Raw genomic sequence first — 19,952 nt, 5'->3', positions numbered from 1 at the left:
TACGACGAGCACTTGCAAGGATCTGGCCTGTTAAAAGTGGATTTCTTGCCTTTTACGGTCTTCGCCTTTAAGATATTTCCCAAGTGGGAGTTTCAACCCATCCTTTTTGCCAGTTTTAAGTCTCCAAGGGCTTTGTTTGCTAAGCCTAGATGCAAAAATGAGTTTAGAAAAACATTTATAAAATAAATAAATTATCAATTTGAAATATTACGTAAGTATGCGATAAAATTTCAAATAAAGGCATGAAGTCTCATTGTTTTCTCAAATTAAGGCTCAAAATAATTTTTTTTTTCAAATAAAGACATGAAGTGACTTCATTATTACAAAGAAGTGTTCCTTTTCTTTTTAAATTTTCTACCTTTTTTCTTTTTTATTTCCTTTTATTTTATTTTTCATGTTTCTTTTTTTTTTTTCTTTTTCCTCTCCCATGCCCTTGCCATCGTAGGCGTCGGGTGAGGGTTGCCCTCCGCCCGGGTGGGCAAGGGCTTTCCTCGCCAAATCCAATGAGGGTGACCCTCGCTCGACGCCATCAATGGCTTGGGGGGATAGGAAAAAGAAAAAAGAAAAGGAAAGGAAAATAGAAAAAGAAAGAAAAAAATTAAAAAAGTAAAGGACGAAAAATGCTCTTCGGCCGGACCTTTCTTTGAAATAATGAGGGTATTTGAGGCTTTTATTTGAAACAAGGCTCATTTCATATCCTTATTTGAGAAAACGATGAGACTTTGATCCCTTATTTGAAATTTTTTTTAAATAACCAAAGCCTATAAAAAAAAAATGTATTCGCATTAGGAACTTGATGCGTGTGTGGGTGAGTGATTCCATCGGTAGGACTTTCGGAGTTGGAATCAATAACAATGGCTCGAAGTGTATGGACAGTGTATGGGGGTTGTCGGGGATAATTGTATGGAATAGTGTATGGATAGACTAGAGCCGATAGGATTCAAGCAATACCCAGGCATAAATGATCGACCACCGGCCGACGATACAAAACGAAGGATAGAACGATCACCACCAAAACCTAAAGATAACACCAGCTAAGGATAAAGATTGAGATAGGATGAAAGCTCACCAACGTGGTATAAAGGCTACACCACCAATTGAGGATAAAGGAATTATTGGCTCACTACCAAGAAGTAATCCACTTTTCAAGGATAAAGATGTCGAAGGTTTATAATCCATCTCTCGCATAGGAATTCTCATTCATTCAATCAAGTCTATTTTACAATGGAGAATTCTTCCTCAATATATATAGGGACTCGAACATAAGAAATAGAAGAATAATAAAGAACATGGGGGCTAGATGACTTGGGAACCATAAAACTCCTGGTAACTAGAAAAGCATTATATGACAACGAAAAACTAGAAAACAATAAAGACATGAAGACTTGCACCTGGATTCTTTAGCAATGTCGGCCACCAGGCTGGACTCGTAGATAATCTTCATGGGAAGCCTCCAAATAACTAAGGAAATAGTCTAGATTAGTCCTCCATTGGTATGTCATTGTTCGGCAAACGAAATCAAGAACTAACTTGGAGAAGTCGAGCTTAATTGGTTAGGTCGGGCGTCAGCAACTCTTTAGTCGGCATGTTGCTAGCCTTCACGACGGTAACTTCACACCACCGAAGTAAATTGTAACCGAAATCGATCTTGGCCTGAATAAACAATGGAGTTGTAAACTTTCCGACGAAACAAGATCGAAGCATAAAGATGGTTTCGATGTGTCGGATGCTCCCGCATCAAAACCGTCACCACGACAAAGATATTTACGGCACTAATGATAGCCATTATGTTTCTAAGAGTTATTTTTGGTGAGAAATACATTTTTCTATTTCTATTCCCTAAACGAGTTCCCAAGTAGAGAAACGCATTTGATAACGATGTGAAATTTTTTTGATATCAATATAAAATTTCTACAATTGCCGGTGGGCCTTGGCCAAACAGCGATCCGTGGACAATGACCTACTATCGGGGATGTAAGAGAGAGGGAGATCACATGCAAGAGAGAAGGAAGGAGCGATGAGAAAAATTACCTAAATCTGTTTTTGTTGTGGAAATAGAAAAGTATAAAATTTTTGCTTCTCATTTCTGTTCTAAACCTACTTCTAAACTAAAATTTATTAATAAAGGTTGTTGCAGCACTCGTAGTAGGACAAAGGACTTATCGCGCTGGCCGCAGACTAATTTACAATGTCTCCGTCGCTAACTTTCATCAAGCAGGCCATGTGGATTGGCCAAGGTCATCTTCAGCTAATGATACCTTGATCCTGAGGCTTGGTAACTCTACCTTGTAGATCTCTTATTTAGTTGGTTGGTCTTCATCGTTAGTAGGTCAATTAATGTCGGTTTGATGGTTGGTGGTGTTGGAGTTAGCAAATATTTCGGGGACCCTTGTTTCTAACCGCCAGCTTAGTCTATTACCTAACGACATGTTACCATGCGCGGAGCGGGGTTGGGGGCATGATACCTTGATCCCGAGGTTTGGTAACTCTACCTTGTAGATCTCTTATTTAGTTGGTTGATCTCTATCTCTCGACTCTCCGGTTAATAGGTCAATTAATGTCGGTTTGATGGTTTTTAGGTTTTTGCTCGTTTTGGGCATATTTGCTTGACTTTACATTATATTCAAAATTGGTCAGAACGAATAGTGAAATGGCTAAACCTAATCTTGAGGAACTCCCTTCCTTATTCTAATTTTTTCTTGATTCTCGTGATAGCAATCTTTGAAAATCCCTTAAGTAATCTAAACTAAGAACTGCCCTGCCAATTCTGTCTCGCAATCCAACAAAACGATCTTTGATTTGTCTCAAATGAGACTAAGCAGCCACCAATCGTTCCGACGCGCCTTTGACCCATTTTGATTAAGACCGAAAAGCTATCTTATCTAAAGTAGAGCCTAGTTGTTAATGTTGTCAAACAAATGATAGAACGGAAAATGCTAAATTACCACCCACTAGTAGATATATGGGTGGAGTCTCGCTCAGTAAAGAGAGATGTAGATTGGTATAAAAGGAGAATAACCTTTATTTACTTGATATCAAACCTATTAAAAACTATCTTAAGACATTCTAAACCTTCTTGAAAATAGAAAAATGAAATTATTTTAACAAACGAATTTCTGATCCATACCTATTTTAGCAAAAAGAAAAATAGAAAAAAATGATAATCATTCGCGCCTTTATTGTCTCAATTTTCAATTCATGATTTTGAACATAAAAGATGTGCATTTTGTCATTAACAATGACTATACATCAACTATTTACAGAGTAAAAAGATGAAATATATTAAATATTATACAACAGTGCAGTTGAAATTTCGTAATTTAATTAAAGAAATGGACGTGGACAAAATGCGTTACGAAATCGACATTGGAGTCGAAATTACCCTATTTTCTTCTCGCCTTATCCATCGAAATTACACCATTCGATTTAATCCGTTTTTTTTTATGAAATAATCACATCGATGTAACGGTGAATCGATCCGACAATGAGAGGATTAGCCGCGATCGACAAGCGGGCGGGCGGCCCGCCCGCTATGTCCGCCCCGGATCAGGCCCCCCCAAAATTAAAGTCCGCCCCGACTCAGGAGGCCCAAAAGGCTAAATTCCAGCCTACAGCGGGCTTTATCCATATACTAGGCCCGCCTTTTTACCCGACCCGGATCGAGACCGACTCGGGCCGATAACGTACCAGTTTGGGAATGTTTTTTTAGAAGAAAAGGGTCTATTTTGGGCAAATAACAGTCGAACCACAAAAAAAAAAAAAAAAACGAAACCCTAGTCTCATCTGAGGAGCTTGCGAGAGCAGAGCCGGAACGTTTGAGCCAAGTACCGCTCCCTACCCGACGCTCCCTTCTTGGGCTTCGTCGTTTCCAATTCAGGTAAAGCTTCGATTTTTTCTTTTGGATTCTTGGTTCGTCTCGCGTTTACCCGAGCTCGTGTTGGTTTTGCACGTATCATTGATCTATCCGTCTGGTCGTGTGCTGCGAGATTCGATGCGTTGTCGTTTAGATCGTGTCGTTGTGTTCCGAGTTTCTGGTAATTGATCCGTTGTGTGTGTGTGTGTTTTTTTTTTCCTTGCTGAGGAAGATTGGGGAATTGAGATGCTCTGGTTGTGTTCTATTCTGTTGTTCTCCCGACCTTTTCAGCACCTGATGTCTTTGGTTGATTTCTTGATATTCGTTTTTTGTAGTTCTGCAGTTGAATCATCTAGCTATATTGATCTGGATCTTTCATGGCATCTGTGTGTCCAGTTCGACATGTTCACTCGTTGTTGTTTGTATTGTTCTCTTTCTTTATTCATTCCCTGCAATTCTGTTGATATCTGTCTTTCTTCCTGCAAGCTCAAGCTTATATTAGGAACCCATGTTAATCTTTAAACTGTAATGCTTTTTTTTGCTTGTGGACCTGATGACTTACAGTATATCTATAGGTTTAGACACCCTTCTTTGTCCATTGTAAAGTGGTGCAACTGCTTCTATGGGGAAGAAGAAAACCGAGGAATCTGCATCGGTCGCGAAGGGTAAGGCGGGCAGCAAGGATGGAGCAAAAGATGGCAAGAGAGAGAAGCTCTCGGTATCAGCCATGCTAGCCAGCATGGACCAAAAGCCAGAAAAGCCAAAGAAGGGATCGTCGTCTTCTTTGAGCAGTAATGCTGGTAAATCTAAGGCAAAAACAACTTCAAAACTCCCATCTTATACAGATGGACTTGACCTTCCTCCTTCTGACGAGGAAGAAGAATATGCATCTGGTGAAGATCAAGTGGAGAATGAAGCTAGCAAACGCCTCAGCCGGCAGCAGAGGTCTGAAACAAAGGCCCTTGATGTAAACCTAAGCGAGAAAGAGATGAAGAAGAGAGAAAAGAAGGACACGCTTGCTGCGTATGCTGCAGAACAAGCTAAACAGGAAGCTCTGAAGGATGACCACGATGCTTTCACTGTTGTCATTGGTAGCCGAGCTTCTGTTCTTGAAGGTGAAGAGGAAGCAGATGCTAATGTGAAGGATATTACTGTTGACAACTTCTCTGTCTCAGCCAGAGGAAAAGAACTTCTAAAGAACACATCAGTGAAGATATCTCATGGGAAGAGGTATGGTCTGATTGGACCAAATGGTATGGGCAAATCTACATTGTTAAAGCTGCTTGCTTGGAGGAAGATACCAGTCCCTAAGAATATCGATGTTCTTTTGGTGGAACAAGAAGTAACTGGTGATAATAGGTCCGCTTTGGAAGCAGTTGTATCTGCCAATGAAGAGCTGGTCAAGGTTAGACAAGAGGTAGCCTCATTACAAAACTTATCTTCTGTCGATGGTGCTGATGGAGAAGGTGAAGACAGTAATGAAGATGATGCTGGGGAGAAGCTGGTCGAGTTGTATGAGAAATTGCAGATCTTGGGGTCAGATGCTGCTGAGGCTCAGGCGTCGAAAATTCTAGCTGGGTTGGGATTTAGCAAACAAATGCAAGCTCGTCCGACCAAATCATTCAGTGGTGGTTGGCGAATGAGAATATCGCTGGCTAGAGCCCTTTTTGTGCAGCCAACTCTTCTGTTACTGGATGAACCCACCAACCATCTTGACCTTAGGGCTGTTCTGTGGTTAGAGGAATACTTGTGCAGGTGGAAGAAGACTCTTGTTGTTGTCTCACATGATCGAGATTTTCTCAACACTGTTTGCACTGATATCATTCATCTTCATGACCTGAAACTCCACTTTTATCGAGGCAACTTTGATGATTTTGAAAGTGGGTATGAGCAGCGGCGGAAAGAAATGAACAAGAAGTTTGAGATTTATGAGAAGCAGGTCAAAGCTGCCAAGAGGTCTGGAAACCGTGTTCAGCAGGAAAAAGTTAAAGATCGGGCGAAGTTCACCGCAGCCAAGGAAGCATCGAAGGGCAAGTCAAAGGGCAAGGTTGATGAAGATGAGCCATTAGCAGAGGCACCAAAGAAATGGAGGGATTACAGTGTGGAGTTTCACTTTCCAGAACCTACCGAGCTTACTCCACCGCTCTTGCAGCTAATTGAGGTCAGCTTCAGCTATCCAGGTCGAGATGATTTTAGGCTCTCGAACGTCGATGTAGGTATTGATATGGGAACTCGTGTTGCTATTGTTGGGCCAAATGGAGCTGGGAAATCTACTTTACTGAATCTCCTTGCTGGGGATTTGGTTCCAACTGAGGGTGAAGTACGGAGGAGTCAGAAGTTGAGAATTGGCAGGTACTCGCAGCACTTTGTGGACCTACTGACCATGGAAGAAACACCGGTTCAGTATCTTCTCCGTCTCCATCCAGATCAGGAGGGTCTTAGCAAGCAGGAGGCTGTCCGAGCAAAGCTTGGTAAGTTTGGTCTTCCCAGTCACAATCACCTCACTCCTATTGCAAAATTATCCGGAGGTCAGAAAGCTCGTGTGGTCTTCACTTCGATATCCATGTCGAAACCGCACATATTGCTGCTGGACGAGCCAACGAATCATTTAGATATGCAGAGTATTGATGCTCTGGCTGATGCACTGGACGAGTTCACTGGTGGAGTCGTCCTCGTGAGTCACGACTCTAGGCTTATATCACGTGTTTGTGATGATGAAGAGCAAAGTGAAATTTGGGTTGTAGAAGATGGAACTGTTAAATTTTTCCCAGGAACGTTCGAAGAGTACAAGGAGGAACTTCAAAGAGAAATCAAAGCTGAGGTTGATGAGTGATATGCCATACAAAGTGGCCTAGGTCTTGCTAGTTCTGATACCATAGGCGCAATTTTCCTCACTTATATTATAGCTGTATTCGTTTGTTTTAATGCTTGAGGAAAGATGCAATCTTCATTTGATGAGAGTATCGAGACACCTGTATCACATTTTAATAATGAATGAATGGAACATTACTTTTCCAGCATAAAAATATACTCCTTTTTAAAAAAAATATGAAGGAAAAGACAAACAAAAAGAAAAAATTAAATAGAGACAAATGACGAAAATGCCCTTGAGAGCATGTCTTTTTTTGAGATTCATGGTCACTTTAGTCCTTTATTTGAAATAAGGTTCACTGCAGACCTTTTTTTGAGAAAATAAGGACACTTTAGCTCTTATTTAAAACATGATCCACTTTAGGTCCTTATTTAAGAAACGAAGGTACTTTGAGCCCTTATTTGGAATTTTTTCGTCGTTTTATCGATGAATATGCCGAATTTAGTCGAGCCACTCCTTAGAAAATTATTTTGCTTAGTTTTTTGATATTGTTTTTCAATTAAATGTTAGGGATTTGAGTTCATCGGCTCAATTATATGTTAGGAATTTGAGTGGTATTATCTCTTCTTTAATTTTGTAAAATTCATATCTTAAAAATGATAAGAATGTATATTATTAGTTAAAGAAGCAACACGTGGTTTGAATTCCTTCGGAAAAAAAAGTGGTGCTTGGGACATATTAGCATTTATTCTACCCTTTTGTTTATTGAAAATGGTATAGTATTTTTTTAGCATAGCTTGAGCTGATTATATGAATGATTTGCGAAGCGTTTTATGCAAATAATTATGGAGGTTATGAGGTTATTAGAATATGATTTCGATTTATGAATGGTTCTTTAATAGATTGAATCATGAAAGTTCTATGTTTTGGTTTATAAAATTGATTTATGATATATTTTTTGGATTAACTTTGTGGATATTGGAGAACGTGGGTACGGTGCTCTAAATTGCTATGAACCTGGTTAATATTTTCTATATTTATGTTTTCCTTCTTGTTTCTTTTATTTTCCCTTTTCTTTTATCTTTTTTCCTCTGTCGGCCATAGCTAGACCTCGTCAATGGACGGCAGAGATTGCCGGCCTCGAGCGAGGGTCGCCGAGCCCGGGCTCGCAAGGGCCACCTTTGCCGATCTAGCGAAGGGCTTTCCTAACTGTCCTCGGGCTAGGGATGCCCTTGCCTAAGGCCGGCCACCTCTGCTGACCATTGACGAGGCCCGGGGGTGACTAGGGGAAAGAGAAACATAAAAAAGAAAAGGAAAAAAAGAAACAAAGAAAAGAAATAAACATAAAAAGAAGAAAAGAAAAGGATATAAAAATATTATTAAATATTGTCCATGTCTCTTTCCGACCAAAACTGACTAAATAGACTAAATTGATAAAACATTAAAAGATTTAGGACTCAATTGATAATATTGAAAGAATTATAACTAAATTAGCAAAAGCGCAATAGATTCTAGATTCTACAAACTTTTCCCATATTTGTCCAATCACGTTGTCATTCCCTTTAAAAAAAAAAAAATCTAATGGAAGTTCTCGCCTGCCCATTTAAGCACCATGCTGGCTCTTATGTGGCAGCCACGCGGCGCCTACAAGGCCGTTAAAACCCTAAAGTGAAACGGCATCGTAGAGAAGAAACTTGATTAAAAAGAAAAGAAAAGAAAAGAATTCAAGTAGGGGGAGAGGAGGGAAGCCGGTATAGCAACTAGGAGTCTGAATTACTATACAGACTACTAATCTGCAAACTACTATATTCGGCGACACCACCGATTGAAATGTATCAATTGAATTTTACAGCTGTAAACAACTATCTGTACAAAGCAGGAAATTGAGGAACTTAAAAAAAAGAAAAATGTACTTTCCATGTCATATTGAAAGCTGGCAAATGCACTTGGAACAGGGATGAGGATGCTATTCCCGTGACATGGGTTTGATGCAAGTAACAAAACCCGCCCTTGGCGTTTTCCAATACGGTACTGACGAGAGAGCAATTAAATCTTTCGATTTCTAACACCAGTTATCGACAATTACGACATACGATCCTTTAGCTTCTTCTTTCATTTTCTTCCTTGTTTATCTCTCAGCAATATTTACTAGTTGATGGCACTTCGTAAACTCAATGTCTACATGGTTTCAGAGAGAACAAACTTTCGAATCCCGATCCTGATCATGTAGAGCTACAAGGGTTAGGAGAAAACCAAAATGGTTTTGCGTGTCAATATTGATCAATACACCCCTTCCTACGAATGTTCAAACCACTCTTACCAATGGGGAAACGAAAGCCCATTGAATAAACAATATCTATTGCGTAAATTTATCGAGTTATGAAGAAAAACTTGTTTTCAGGAAAGCCCCTATAAGCACACACAAAGCATGTATCACCTGTAGTGCTAATTTTCATCCATGCGGTCATTTATAGTAATCATACAAGAATTGGGTTGTCAACCATCAATTCTTGACCTCGAGTAATCTGCCATCATCTCAACTTCATAGATGCAAATGAGTCTGCCAGACGCATGGCCTCGTCTAGATGCGAAGCGTCCGTCCCCTAACAAATGAGTCACAATAGAGAGGGGTAAGCTCATGACAGTCAGGTCAGGGTCCAATAACAATTGAATGAAAATTATTCTGGGGAAGAAGAAAATGCTACATTCAGTACCAACATTACACATTTGGAAGCAATCAGTGCAATTACACTTTTCTAGCTAATGCCCAAGTGAAGTGAACTTAAGCCGCTTAATATTCCTAACTTAAACCCCATGATTCTGGGCACTACTTGCACATAAGTTCAAGAAAATTAAATATTTTGTATTTTATTTGTTTCTGGCAAACCGTCACTCTCTTTTCTAAGCACACCATCCTAATGTTTCTTGGGACCAGTGAAAACTCTCTCATACCAACTAGCATAGCATCAAGGAACTGAAACAAAGCCCATTTGAAAGCTCTTTACCTGGCCTGTGGCAAGACCCCCTTTTCCTTTACCACAACGGCCCTTAAGTGGCCCTAACGCTTCTTCCAACCATTGTGATACTTCCAACTGCTTAGCATTCCCACCTTTCTCCGGCACTCCGGCACACACCACTACCTTGTTTGTCGTTTCATCTCTACTGAAAACCATGGCCGAGATCCCCTGTTCATTTTTTATTAAAGCGGCATTACATATTTAGCAGGAGCAAACACAAGTATCCTTGAACATCAGCAGGGAAAAAATGCTACCTTCTGTTCCAGGACCTTAATGGCAGCTTCGCGGACAGCAGCTGCATCCAAACCAACATCAACTCGAGAGATGCAAAATCCCTTCCCTCCCAAGATGGCAGCTTCTGCAGTCTCCAAAGAGACCTCCACAGCTTTCTTCGTATTCGCTTCTGCAATCTTCTTCTGTGCCTTCTTCACTTCAGACTGAGAGAATGCCATTAGCAGAATGTTAATAAAAAGTACTCAAAAGATTCATTACCTATTAAAAAACAAACGTACTTGATACTGCCCATGGAACTTTTGCCAAAAGGAAAAACTCAATCAAATGTGAAAGTTCCAAATAAATAAAATCTCAAAACGCAAAAATCAACGAATTAGACATGGTATCCAAAGTCAAATTCAACATGAATATAGTCAATCGCTTTTTACAAATCTACTAGTCTTAATTTTTCACAAAAAGAAATGCAAATGATGAAAAAAAGTTTGAACCAATGGAATCACTGCATAAATAGACCAGATTCTACCTGAAGAGCAGCAATCTTGGTCCTGATGTCGGCTTTTCTGGCTGCAGGTATAGGTGCCGAATCCACCCGACTCTTCAAGGAAGCTACTTTCTACAAGGACGAGAAGCTTTAATCGGTACATATATGATAAGTACGGATGAGATGGCAAGGAAAAGGAGTTTCAGGCTACAAACACATCCTTTGAGATGGGAAACAATTCCACCATACTGCTTCCACCATTTTAAACACATGACATAAATGACACACAATGGCCCAGAAAATTGATAGACACAATGCAGGATGAAAAATTAAAAGTTCTGTGATAAGTGCATTAATTCACTTCTACAATGGGAAATGGCACTAGTGACGTCATTTAAGGAAGCCTGATTCAAACAATTTAGTTGGTTATATCTCATATCGGTTATATTGCTACATCTATCTAATCCTGTTGTTTGTTTCACAGGAGAGGACTGCCCTAGGTGGATATTTAGTGATGTGATCTTTATGGTGTTACTCGAACATAGTTAATGCCCAGAAAAGCACGAGTTAAGAAGAATTCGGCCCAAATAAAGAAAAACAAGAGATCAGCCAATTATTAGCCATCTAAAAAGCATGAAAGTTGCATCTTTACAAACTGAATGTGGGTGAAGAACTAATCACATAGACAGTAATTGAAATGATAATACGAAATAAGCAACCAGAATACAATATATAAGAGACTGCACCACAACTCTCGTACTAAACGAGTGAAGCACATGAACATGGAATAATTGGTCAGCTATGCTAAGCAGACAATAATAGAAAGAAAAGAATTTTTGGATAAGCATTGCTTCAACAAATGCCTAATGTACTTTAGCCAAAAAAAAAAAAAACAAATGCCTAATGTACGTAATGCTTCTATAACAACCTTTTCTAGCAAGCTTCCTTCGGTTCTGTTTGCATCCATTACTTCCAGGTCAAGCGAGTCGGCCAATTCGATTGCCTTAAAGGCACAATCAGCAGTAACAGCAGTTACTCTTCTGATTCCTTTAGCAATTCCCTCCTCAGATAAAAGAGCGAATGCCTTAGCTTCCCGTGTATTTGAAATATGAGTACCTGTAGACATAAAATGCAAAAGACAATTCTTATAGATAAATCTGGATCCTGCACTTAACGCTAAGAAACAAAATACAAGACAAAATTACCTCCACAAAGTTCTGCTGAAATCGATAGCCATTCTTCATTATCTGGATCAGCTAATAGTTCGTCGACCTTTCGCCCAATAGACACAACCCTAACTGGATCAGGGTAGATCTGGACCAAGAGCAAAAATCAATGAACTGTGATCTAAGGAAAATATGAAAAGGAGCCAATAAAAAGGGGGAAAAAACACTTATGTAGCTAACCTCCCCAAAAACAGCTCGCAAACCGTTGATCCCCTTGGCCTGGGGCAGTGGTGTCTCTTTTGCATAGACATCTAATTCAGCTTTTATTTGCTCATTGACTATTGACTCTATTCTTCTTAAAATTTCAGGATCCACAGGCTTACCTGTACAAGTCTAAATAAATTACCTTTTGAACACAAGTAGTTCCCAAACTAACAGTTATCTCTGTTTCAAATAGTAAGGTAATTCATTAAAAAGGCACCAAGGCCATACAAACCATTTACAAAATCAAGAACAGGAGGAGTCTAGTATGTCTAGAATGGCATTTACGTTAGACTGGATCTCTCGGCATACCAAAATTTCAAAGTGAAAAGCTAAGAATCCCTATTTTTACAAAATGGATCTCTATATTATCCACAAATCTCCCGTTTGTTTCCCTCTAATCAACAATATCTTACCATGAGAAAAGTCAAACCTCAATTTTTCAGGCAGAACGATCGATCCTTTCTGGTCAACATGAGTACCAAGCACTTCCTGAATTCACAATTAGAAGACAAACATCAGATACTCAAATATACAAGAAGAGGAAATACAAATATGATTGTATCTAAACTTGAAAATTAATCAAATGGAATTCACTGGCTCCACTTCACTTGGCAATTAAGCATACCCTGAGTGCAAAATTCAACATGTGTGTACAGGTATGGTTTGGGGCTATAAGTTGACGCCGTTCATAGTCCACCTGCGCATTGTGTAAAAACAATCAGCAAAACAGTTGAAACGTGACATAGGATAATTACCAAACTGTAACTAATTTAACTGTGGATATACCATACAAATGACTTCATCACCAACATTCAACTTTCCCCTCTCCCCCAATAGGGAACCGATATGAAGAACAAAACCTCCAAAAAGTTGGACATTACAAACTTGGAATGTGCCGAAAGGCCCATCAAGCAATCCGGTATCATAAATCTACAGGAAATATTTTAGTACAATGCAGAAGGTATGTTAGATATGTAAGGTAAATTAAATCATGACAAACACGCAGCTATTTTGTAAAATGCAGAAGGTATGTTACAAATAGGAATGAACCTATAGAAGGTGAAATAGACATAGGCAAGCCGCTAAAAAAAAGATTCTATAAGTATGGGTTTTCTCAGCCCTAAATCCATGAAAAGGTATGAGTATGCAAGTTTGTTGCAGATTTTCACCACAAAGGCACAAACTTATTTCTAAGAGCCATCCTATGTTAAAAGTGGCACTAGCTGCTATACAAGCATGCACACTTGTCAATCATATCATTCAAAATAAACCATGCAACAATACGGAAAGAGTCTCCAATTAGGTCTCGGCAAGAAAATAATTGATCTTGTGAGCAACACAATACCTGACCACCTTGTTCAGCATAGAAGCTAGTGCTATCCATAACTAAGCCCACTTCTTCGCCAGCAACTGCACCTTCCAGGAAATCAGCACCAGAATAGATTGCTCTAATCACACTCTTGTGGTCCTGATATGGACAACGAAAAACCAAAAGAAAAGTATTAGAGTTCCAGTTTGTGATCCCAAGTTATACAAAGATAGATAAACTGAGATCTATCCAGTGAAGTGTAACAAAACGGTAAAAACTTAAATTAGTCTATGCAAATGCTCAAGAGTCATACTCAAACAGAGGGGTGGCAGAAGCTGTATTTATCTTAATATTCAAAAGATAATCAGAGAGACAGATACACTCGTACAGAAGACTTTCTTCTCTACTTTATAAAACATTTCACACTTCAGAAACAATGGTAAGTTCAGATCCAGGGAGTAATAAAAAAAAACTTCCAGTTAATCTTTTATCAACTGCCTCATTTGTCAAATGGAAGAGACAGAAAATTTGCTTCTGTTAGCAGCAACTACTTTAGTGTTTGGCAACAAAAAAAGGGAAGAAAAAAAAAAAAGAACAGATCATGAAGCCAAAACATAATCACTGCTACTGTAAGGCTTCTTTCATACAAAAATAAAACTATTAGCAAAATGATATATCCCGCCCTGAAATCCATGTCACTAACCTGGAACCAAATAAATTTGAAGGAATCATCAGTCTTAGTAACTCCTTTCTTGGACAATGTAGAGGTTGCTTCAGCATCCAAGACAATAGCACCACCAGCTTGCTGTAAGATAGACACAGTCAAAAAATTATTTACCACTAACAAATAGTTATAAGTTTGCTCATTTCCTGAACCTTCACAGTATTAAGTTGAATGTCAACCAGAAATTAAGAAGACAAACCCTCCCCTCGCCGCTCCCCTCCAAAAAACAAGGTGCATAAACTGCCTCAACAAGACTATTATTTTCATTTGATTGCCTATCACTTTGGAAGGCTAAAGACCATAGGGCAAATAAAACAAAGCGCAAGCAGACAATGGGCAAGTATAACAAAGCGCAAGCAGACAATACCTTATTTTGGGCACTTCTAGATCTCTCTCTTGCCTCATCCATTGCACTGTTGAAGCCCTCTACATCAACTAGCAAACCTCTCTCTTCAGCCATAAGCTGGATTAAGTACAGTAGGTCAGGGTACAAACCAACCAGAAATTACAAATTCAAGCATGCAGAAACTTTAACTTTTAATACCTGAGTTAGATCTAGTGGGAAACCATATGTATCCCACAGGACAAAAGCATCCTGTAAAAAATGATAAAGGAAAGTGAACATCACTTGGTTCAGAATTATCAATTCAACACAATACACAGACAAACAGAAACTCTTTTATTTCTTATCATACACAAATAAAGAGAACCACAGATAAGAAAAAGGGATGCATGGCAGGAAGAAGGGCAAATGAGACTGCGAGAGAAAGCAGCCATGACAGATGAACATCAGTATATCCCAATGCCTTCAAAACAGTAAGGCTAAATAGTTTCATATGAGAAACATATCTAGACAATTGAACATGACAAAGTAAGGACCAAAAGTAAGATTTCAGCAAGTGAAAAACTTCAGAAATATGTTTTAGAAGAGAAAAAGCATCGATACAACTATCTACCGATACAATTAAATAAGTACCTGTCCACTCAATATCTTTCCCTGGACATCCTGAGCAGCCTTCTTAAATTTCTCTATTCCCTAATGGTATATAAAAACAAATCAATATGTTAGGATATCTTAAAAAAATCATACATGCATGGCCATTGATGGCAAAATTTAAACAGTTGAAGTAAGCAAATGATTTGAGCAGAATAGGCATGTGAAACAACACCACTGGAAAGCTTTCTTCATAAAAATTTCATGGAAAAGTCTTTGGACGGAATGGGGCAGGCCAAAGAGGCTTTGCGGAAACGTTCACATATAAACTAGCAGGAACTTGAAAAAAGGTTTTTATTTCAGGTGGGCGAAAGAGGATGTCCTACAATGTCCCAACCACATAGAAGGATCTATATAATCAACCTCATACAGGGAAAGGCTGAATTTTCCTAATGCATAGCATACAGCAGAAAGTGGGAACTACTTTTATTCTCAATTAAGTAGAAGAAGTGAAAATAAGCTCAGTTTTCTTGGCAACCATATGGATATTTGGGAGATATGTTTATTTGAAGTACTTTTGAAACTGATGCAGATCTGTATAACTGAATGATTATCTTAGAGCAAAAAACTTCCAGAGATCCGAAAGAATAGTAACTGGTGAGAAAGGAGGTACTAACAACTGGAGCCTTTATTTTTAGGGTTATATTCACTAACCTTCAGCAAAGTCTTCCCAAAACTAGCTTCCTCATCTGCAATTACCTCTCGAATGCGCAATTCATGTTGCTTCAGCTCAGGAAAAACATCGCCCATCACTTTCACCACAATGCCCACAAGACTGATTTGCCATCATTCACAAATAAAGTATGGTGGCTTAGAATTTGCAATCTACAAAAGCAAGAACTGAAAGTGCAACACATCATCAAATACCCGCAAAACTTAAAAGAGGTCATTCATATTTTAAAAAATGGAGAAGATGAATACTGTGTAACTGCAAAATTGTCCCAAAAAAAAAAAAAATCCTTTCCTACCCATTAAAAAATCCATCCTCGGCTTTCAAAACCTCACTTCCATAACGAACAGCTCGACGTAGAATACGCCTAAGAACGTACTCACGGCCTTCATTGCCTGCATAAAACAGTATGCATTGCTCGATTGTTCATCAGAGGCGACATAAGAGTTTTTAGGCTTAAGGCACGCTAATTTTATCTGAAAAAAGATGCTGAGAGAGTTAGGTAAAGGCATAATGAAATATGCCCAAAAAATCTGACCAAGCAGTAGCAGTCAACCTGGACAAGAACCATCAGCTATGGCAAATGATAAAGTTCTAATGTGATCAGCAACAACCCGATAAGCCATGTCAACTTTGTCAACATCATCTGCTCCAACTTTTCCAGAGTAGGGTCGAGCTCCAGTCACCTATAAAAAAGTTTGAAGAGCATAAATACAGAATGAAAATTTAGTTGAGCAATACTAAAGCCACCAAAAATTACATCTTCAAGGTCAGAAAGCTGAAACCTGAAACAAAATATTCCCACCAGGAAATGGCAGAGAACCATTAAATGCATGCTTTTGCAATTAAGGGTAGAAAAGGAAAAGAGTAGTGGTTCTTTAAAATCCCACGTAAGAATATAGTATATAGGAAATGTACTCAAGTTAGAATTAAATGTGTGGTACTTAACTGGTGAATAACACTATCATATTGCAAAGAAAATAAAATGATAAGCATTTTCCGAAATAACGATGAACTTATGGAGTTAGTTTTAACACCTTATGTTCTACACATAGATAATGACTACTGAGAGAACGACCAATAACCAACAGATGCCATCAAATCCCATTTAATGAAAAAATAGTTGAGAATTTGTATACCTGTTGGATAAAATCGAAAATAGGCATGAATACATCAGTGTCGTAATTGCTCATCTTGTTCTGAAGCACTGAGGTCAGTCTCTCAAAACCCAAACCAGTATCAACATGCTTAGCAGGAAGAGGTTTCAGGGAGCCATCGCTTTCCCGATTAAACTGCAAGAGAGTAACTTATAAGCAGAAAGAAAGAGAGAATAATGCCAAGACATCAATAAATATACATGAGACAATAAGCACAACGTGTAATGGGAGATAGTTTCAGCCTCTCTCAACATTATGGATATGAAATGAAGTCACGTAATCCTACTGCAGACATCATGATGTATGAGAAAATGAGAGGTTTTCTTGGAACCCATACCTGAATGAAGACAAGGTTCCATATCTCAATGCAAGTAGGATCATCATTGTTAACCAAGGAAGAAGCATCACGATTACCAATTCTATCAAAATGTATCTCGGTGCAAGGCCCACAAGGTCCCGTATCACCCATCTCCCAAAAGTTGTCCTATTGAAGTCGTAAGAAGAATAACATGATGATTACCAAATTGAACATAGATGGAATAGTATGTGAAATTGACAGCTGTATCTCCTTAAAAAATCAAGCAAAATAACTGGCTGCACATGATAAAAGCAAGAATACAAGGATATCTGCTAAGTTTTTTTTTTGATGTCATTGGAGGTGCAGTCTGTCAAGGAAAAAGCACAAGATCGCTGAACTACTGAAACATATAACAAGGATCATCAGCTTGAACACGCAACTTCCGTCAATGGATATCAGTTCATGCCACCATATGCATGCAAATAGAGGTCAAAAACACTCCTCCATGCAGACAAATATGTGAAATCATGATAACTGCGCAAACAAGCCCACACTGAGAATCGGGCATAAGATGGAATAATGAAACCACAGATTTAGATCTCAGAGGGGACAAACCTTACAACCAAAAGGTAAGACACGTCCAGGAGGTAAAAATTTAAGCCATACATCTCTAGCTTCATTATCGGGAGCAAGACCACCTTTCTCATCACCGCCAAAATAGGTGGCATAGATTCGATCTTTTGGCAGCTTGTAAACCTGTAATAACACAGGTGGAAAAATGATGAGCAAACACAGTATACAAATGAATACATCATTTCCAAATGCTTTCATTCAAATTAAGAAACCTCAATTATTAAATGACTATGGTATGAGCAACACAGAAAGAAATAGCTGAACCTATTCCTAGAACCAAAAAGGTGTGAAAAGCACATCTGACAAGTTCCAGGCCTTCTAGAGTGAACCTCACACGATAAATAGGGAAGAGGCATCAACTTCTTTCTCGAGTAACGAATAATCAACCATCAATTGACATTCATGTAATTTCATGAGAGAAAGTGAATGGGACATGAACATCCAAAAAAATGTGCTAAATAAGGTCTGGGAAATTGGAATCAACGCTCATATTTGCAGGAAATTTTATGGTCTCAACTAGAATTCTACAGATAAAAAGAACGTGGAGGAGTATATAGGCATTTATGTCCCAGAGGGAAAAGCGTCATGAGATCTAAAGCAAAAGGAGTTCCCTGACTATAAGGGGCGAAACAGTTTCTATTTTAAAAATAACAACAAACAGTACTGGCCACAAGATTGTCAACTTTGTATTAATATGCATGTCTATACAAGCAAATAATAAGTACAAATAAAAATGTAGCTTTTGCCAAAGCACTTGCCTCTGTAAGAAGTTCCCAGGCCCAGTCAATAGCTTCTTTCTTGAAGTAGTCACCAAATGACCAGTTGCCAAGCATCTCAAAGAAGGTGTGGTGGTAAGTGTCTTTTCCAACATCATCTAGATCGTTGTGCTTCCCACCAGCACGAATGCACTTCTGGGTGTCGCAAGCGCGTGACAGTTTACTTAAGGGATTGTTCGGATCAACTGTCCCCAAGAATATTGGCTTGAACTGATTCATTCCTGCCAAAAGCACAAAATTCAGACCCGAATCCTGAAACGCCCTTTTTACCAGTATTCACATGCTCGAGGAAACATATGGTTGGTTGGTCCTACAACAACATCTTGCTGAGCGGAACTGACTTAACTTTTGACAGTTACATGAGGGCGACAAATTAAACCGGAGATACGATCACATCTCGTCATCATACGAAAGCACCCGACGTTCAGCAGAGCAAAATTGCCCCGTGAAATTGCTTAAGTAACGAGAGAATCTTCAAAAATAAGCCAACCAAAGCAAAGCCGGGCGAATCCAGTGTCTGTTAAAAGCGGCACCTGCATTGGCGAAGAGCAGAGTAGGGTCATTGACGGGGACGACCGGGCTCGACGGCCATATGACGTGCCTCTTCGCCTCGAAGAACTTGATGAAAGTGTCCCGCACCCGGTTCGCGGGCCACTGCTCCTCCACCTGCGGCATGGCGGCGGCACCGCGCGGCGGCGTCGATCGATCGGCGACGGAGTCTTGCGGCGGCGAGGAGTGGAGCCGGGAGACGATCGGAGGCAGAGAGACGTAAGAAGCGGAGAGAGGGCCAGCGAGGAGCGTCAGAGCGACGGAGGTGCTGCTTCGTCGTCTACAGAGGAAGCTCATTCATTTTTCTGCCGGTTTTGCCTCGTTGTAACTGAACGCTACGTTTTATTGCGGGAACATATTCTCCACCCAAAACCCTACCCCCCAAAATGAATCTCTCTCTCTCTCTCTCTCTCTCTCCTCTTCCTCGCCTTTGGGATGGATATATTCACTTTCTTTTCTTTTAATTCACTTTCACGAAGTGATTTCACGTTTGATTCCATCCTCCATGCTTAACTAATATCTTGATCCACTTACTCCGTTCGTTTCATAAAAAATAATTACTTATATAATTATAAATAATTAGTCAATGAAAAGTGCTTTCGTTATCGACAACAATTTATATCCGAATAATAATGGAAATATTTTTTTTTCATTTTTGTAAGGGATATAAGTAATTATTTTTAATAAAATATTTTTTAAATTATTTATTTTTGGAAAATAAACACATCATAAGTTACAAAAGTTGGCTCCGTGTGTCACAATCGCACAAATGATTTTCTTCTTTCTTAAAACAATTTAGATTTTTTTTGTCTAAAATTTACGGGACGAGTTCAATTTTCGTATAATCCGGGGCAAAATCCTATTCTTCTGGTTAAAAAAAAAAAACATAGAACTTTTGAGTAGCTATTATCTTCCCACATACATTACTTGCTCCGATTGTTGTATTAAAAAACTTTACTTACTTTGCAGTCAAATTGTAAATTAGAGTAGTTTTTTCATAATCCTAGATCATTCT

General features: G+C 39.0%; 2 protein-coding genes across 2 annotated transcripts; one reads left to right on the top strand and one right to left on the bottom strand.

Annotated features, from left to right (window-relative positions):
* Positions 1–3,812: 3,812 nt before the first annotated feature.
* LOC115738237 (ABC transporter F family member 4) lies at positions 3,813–6,879 on the top strand. Its single transcript, XM_030670809.2, has 2 exons — positions 3,813–3,877; positions 4,429–6,879. Exon 2 carries the CDS (start codon positions 4,476–4,478, stop codon positions 6,684–6,686), a length of 2,211 nt encoding a protein of 736 aa, XP_030526669.1. The 5' UTR covers positions 3,813–3,877; positions 4,429–4,475; the 3' UTR covers positions 6,687–6,879.
* A 2,127-nt stretch (positions 6,880–9,006) lies between these two features.
* LOC115738297 (alanine--tRNA ligase) lies at positions 9,007–19,335 on the bottom strand. The gene is made up of 23 exons (XM_030670895.2): positions 18,922–19,335; positions 18,371–18,609; positions 17,595–17,735; positions 17,019–17,165; positions 16,664–16,816; positions 16,081–16,210; positions 15,823–15,919; positions 15,509–15,629; positions 14,837–14,896; positions 14,405–14,455; positions 14,228–14,323; positions 13,840–13,941; positions 13,173–13,295; positions 12,614–12,757; positions 12,453–12,524; positions 12,241–12,316; positions 11,804–11,946; positions 11,603–11,711; positions 11,326–11,513; positions 10,440–10,529; positions 9,937–10,119; positions 9,671–9,850; positions 9,007–9,268 (listed from the first exon to the last, which is right to left on the bottom strand). Exons 1-23 carry the CDS (start codon positions 19,232–19,234, stop codon positions 9,197–9,199), a joined length of 3,030 nt encoding a protein of 1,009 aa, XP_030526755.1. The 5' UTR covers positions 19,235–19,335; the 3' UTR covers positions 9,007–9,196.
* Positions 19,336–19,952: the final 617 nt, after the last annotated feature.

Source organism: Rhodamnia argentea, chromosome 8 (genome assembly GCF_020921035.1).
Source record: "Rhodamnia argentea isolate NSW1041297 chromosome 8, ASM2092103v1, whole genome shotgun sequence".
NCBI classification, from domain to species: Eukaryota; Viridiplantae; Streptophyta; class Magnoliopsida; order Myrtales; family Myrtaceae; genus Rhodamnia; species Rhodamnia argentea.
Note: the sequence above shows the minus strand (reverse complement) of the source record. Positions and strands in the feature narration are given on the sequence as shown.

Excerpts from the sequence above, each read along its gene's own strand:
- LOC115738237 (XM_030670809.2), top strand. The coding sequence starts at position 4,476 with ATGGGGAAGAAGAAAACCGAGGAATCTGCATCGGTCGCGAAGGGTAAG.
- LOC115738297 (XM_030670895.2), bottom strand. The coding sequence starts at position 19,234 with ATGAGCTTCCTCTGTAGACGACGAAGCAGCACCTCCGTCGCTCTGACG. Across the intron at positions 12,525-12,613 it reads GTGATGAAGTCATTTGTATG|GTGGACTATGAACGGCGTCA; the intron begins GTATATCCACAG and ends CACAATGCGCAG. Across the intron at positions 12,317-12,452 it reads TGTTGAATTTTGCACTCAGG|GAAGTGCTTGGTACTCATGT; the intron begins GTATGCTTAATT and ends TTGTGAATTCAG.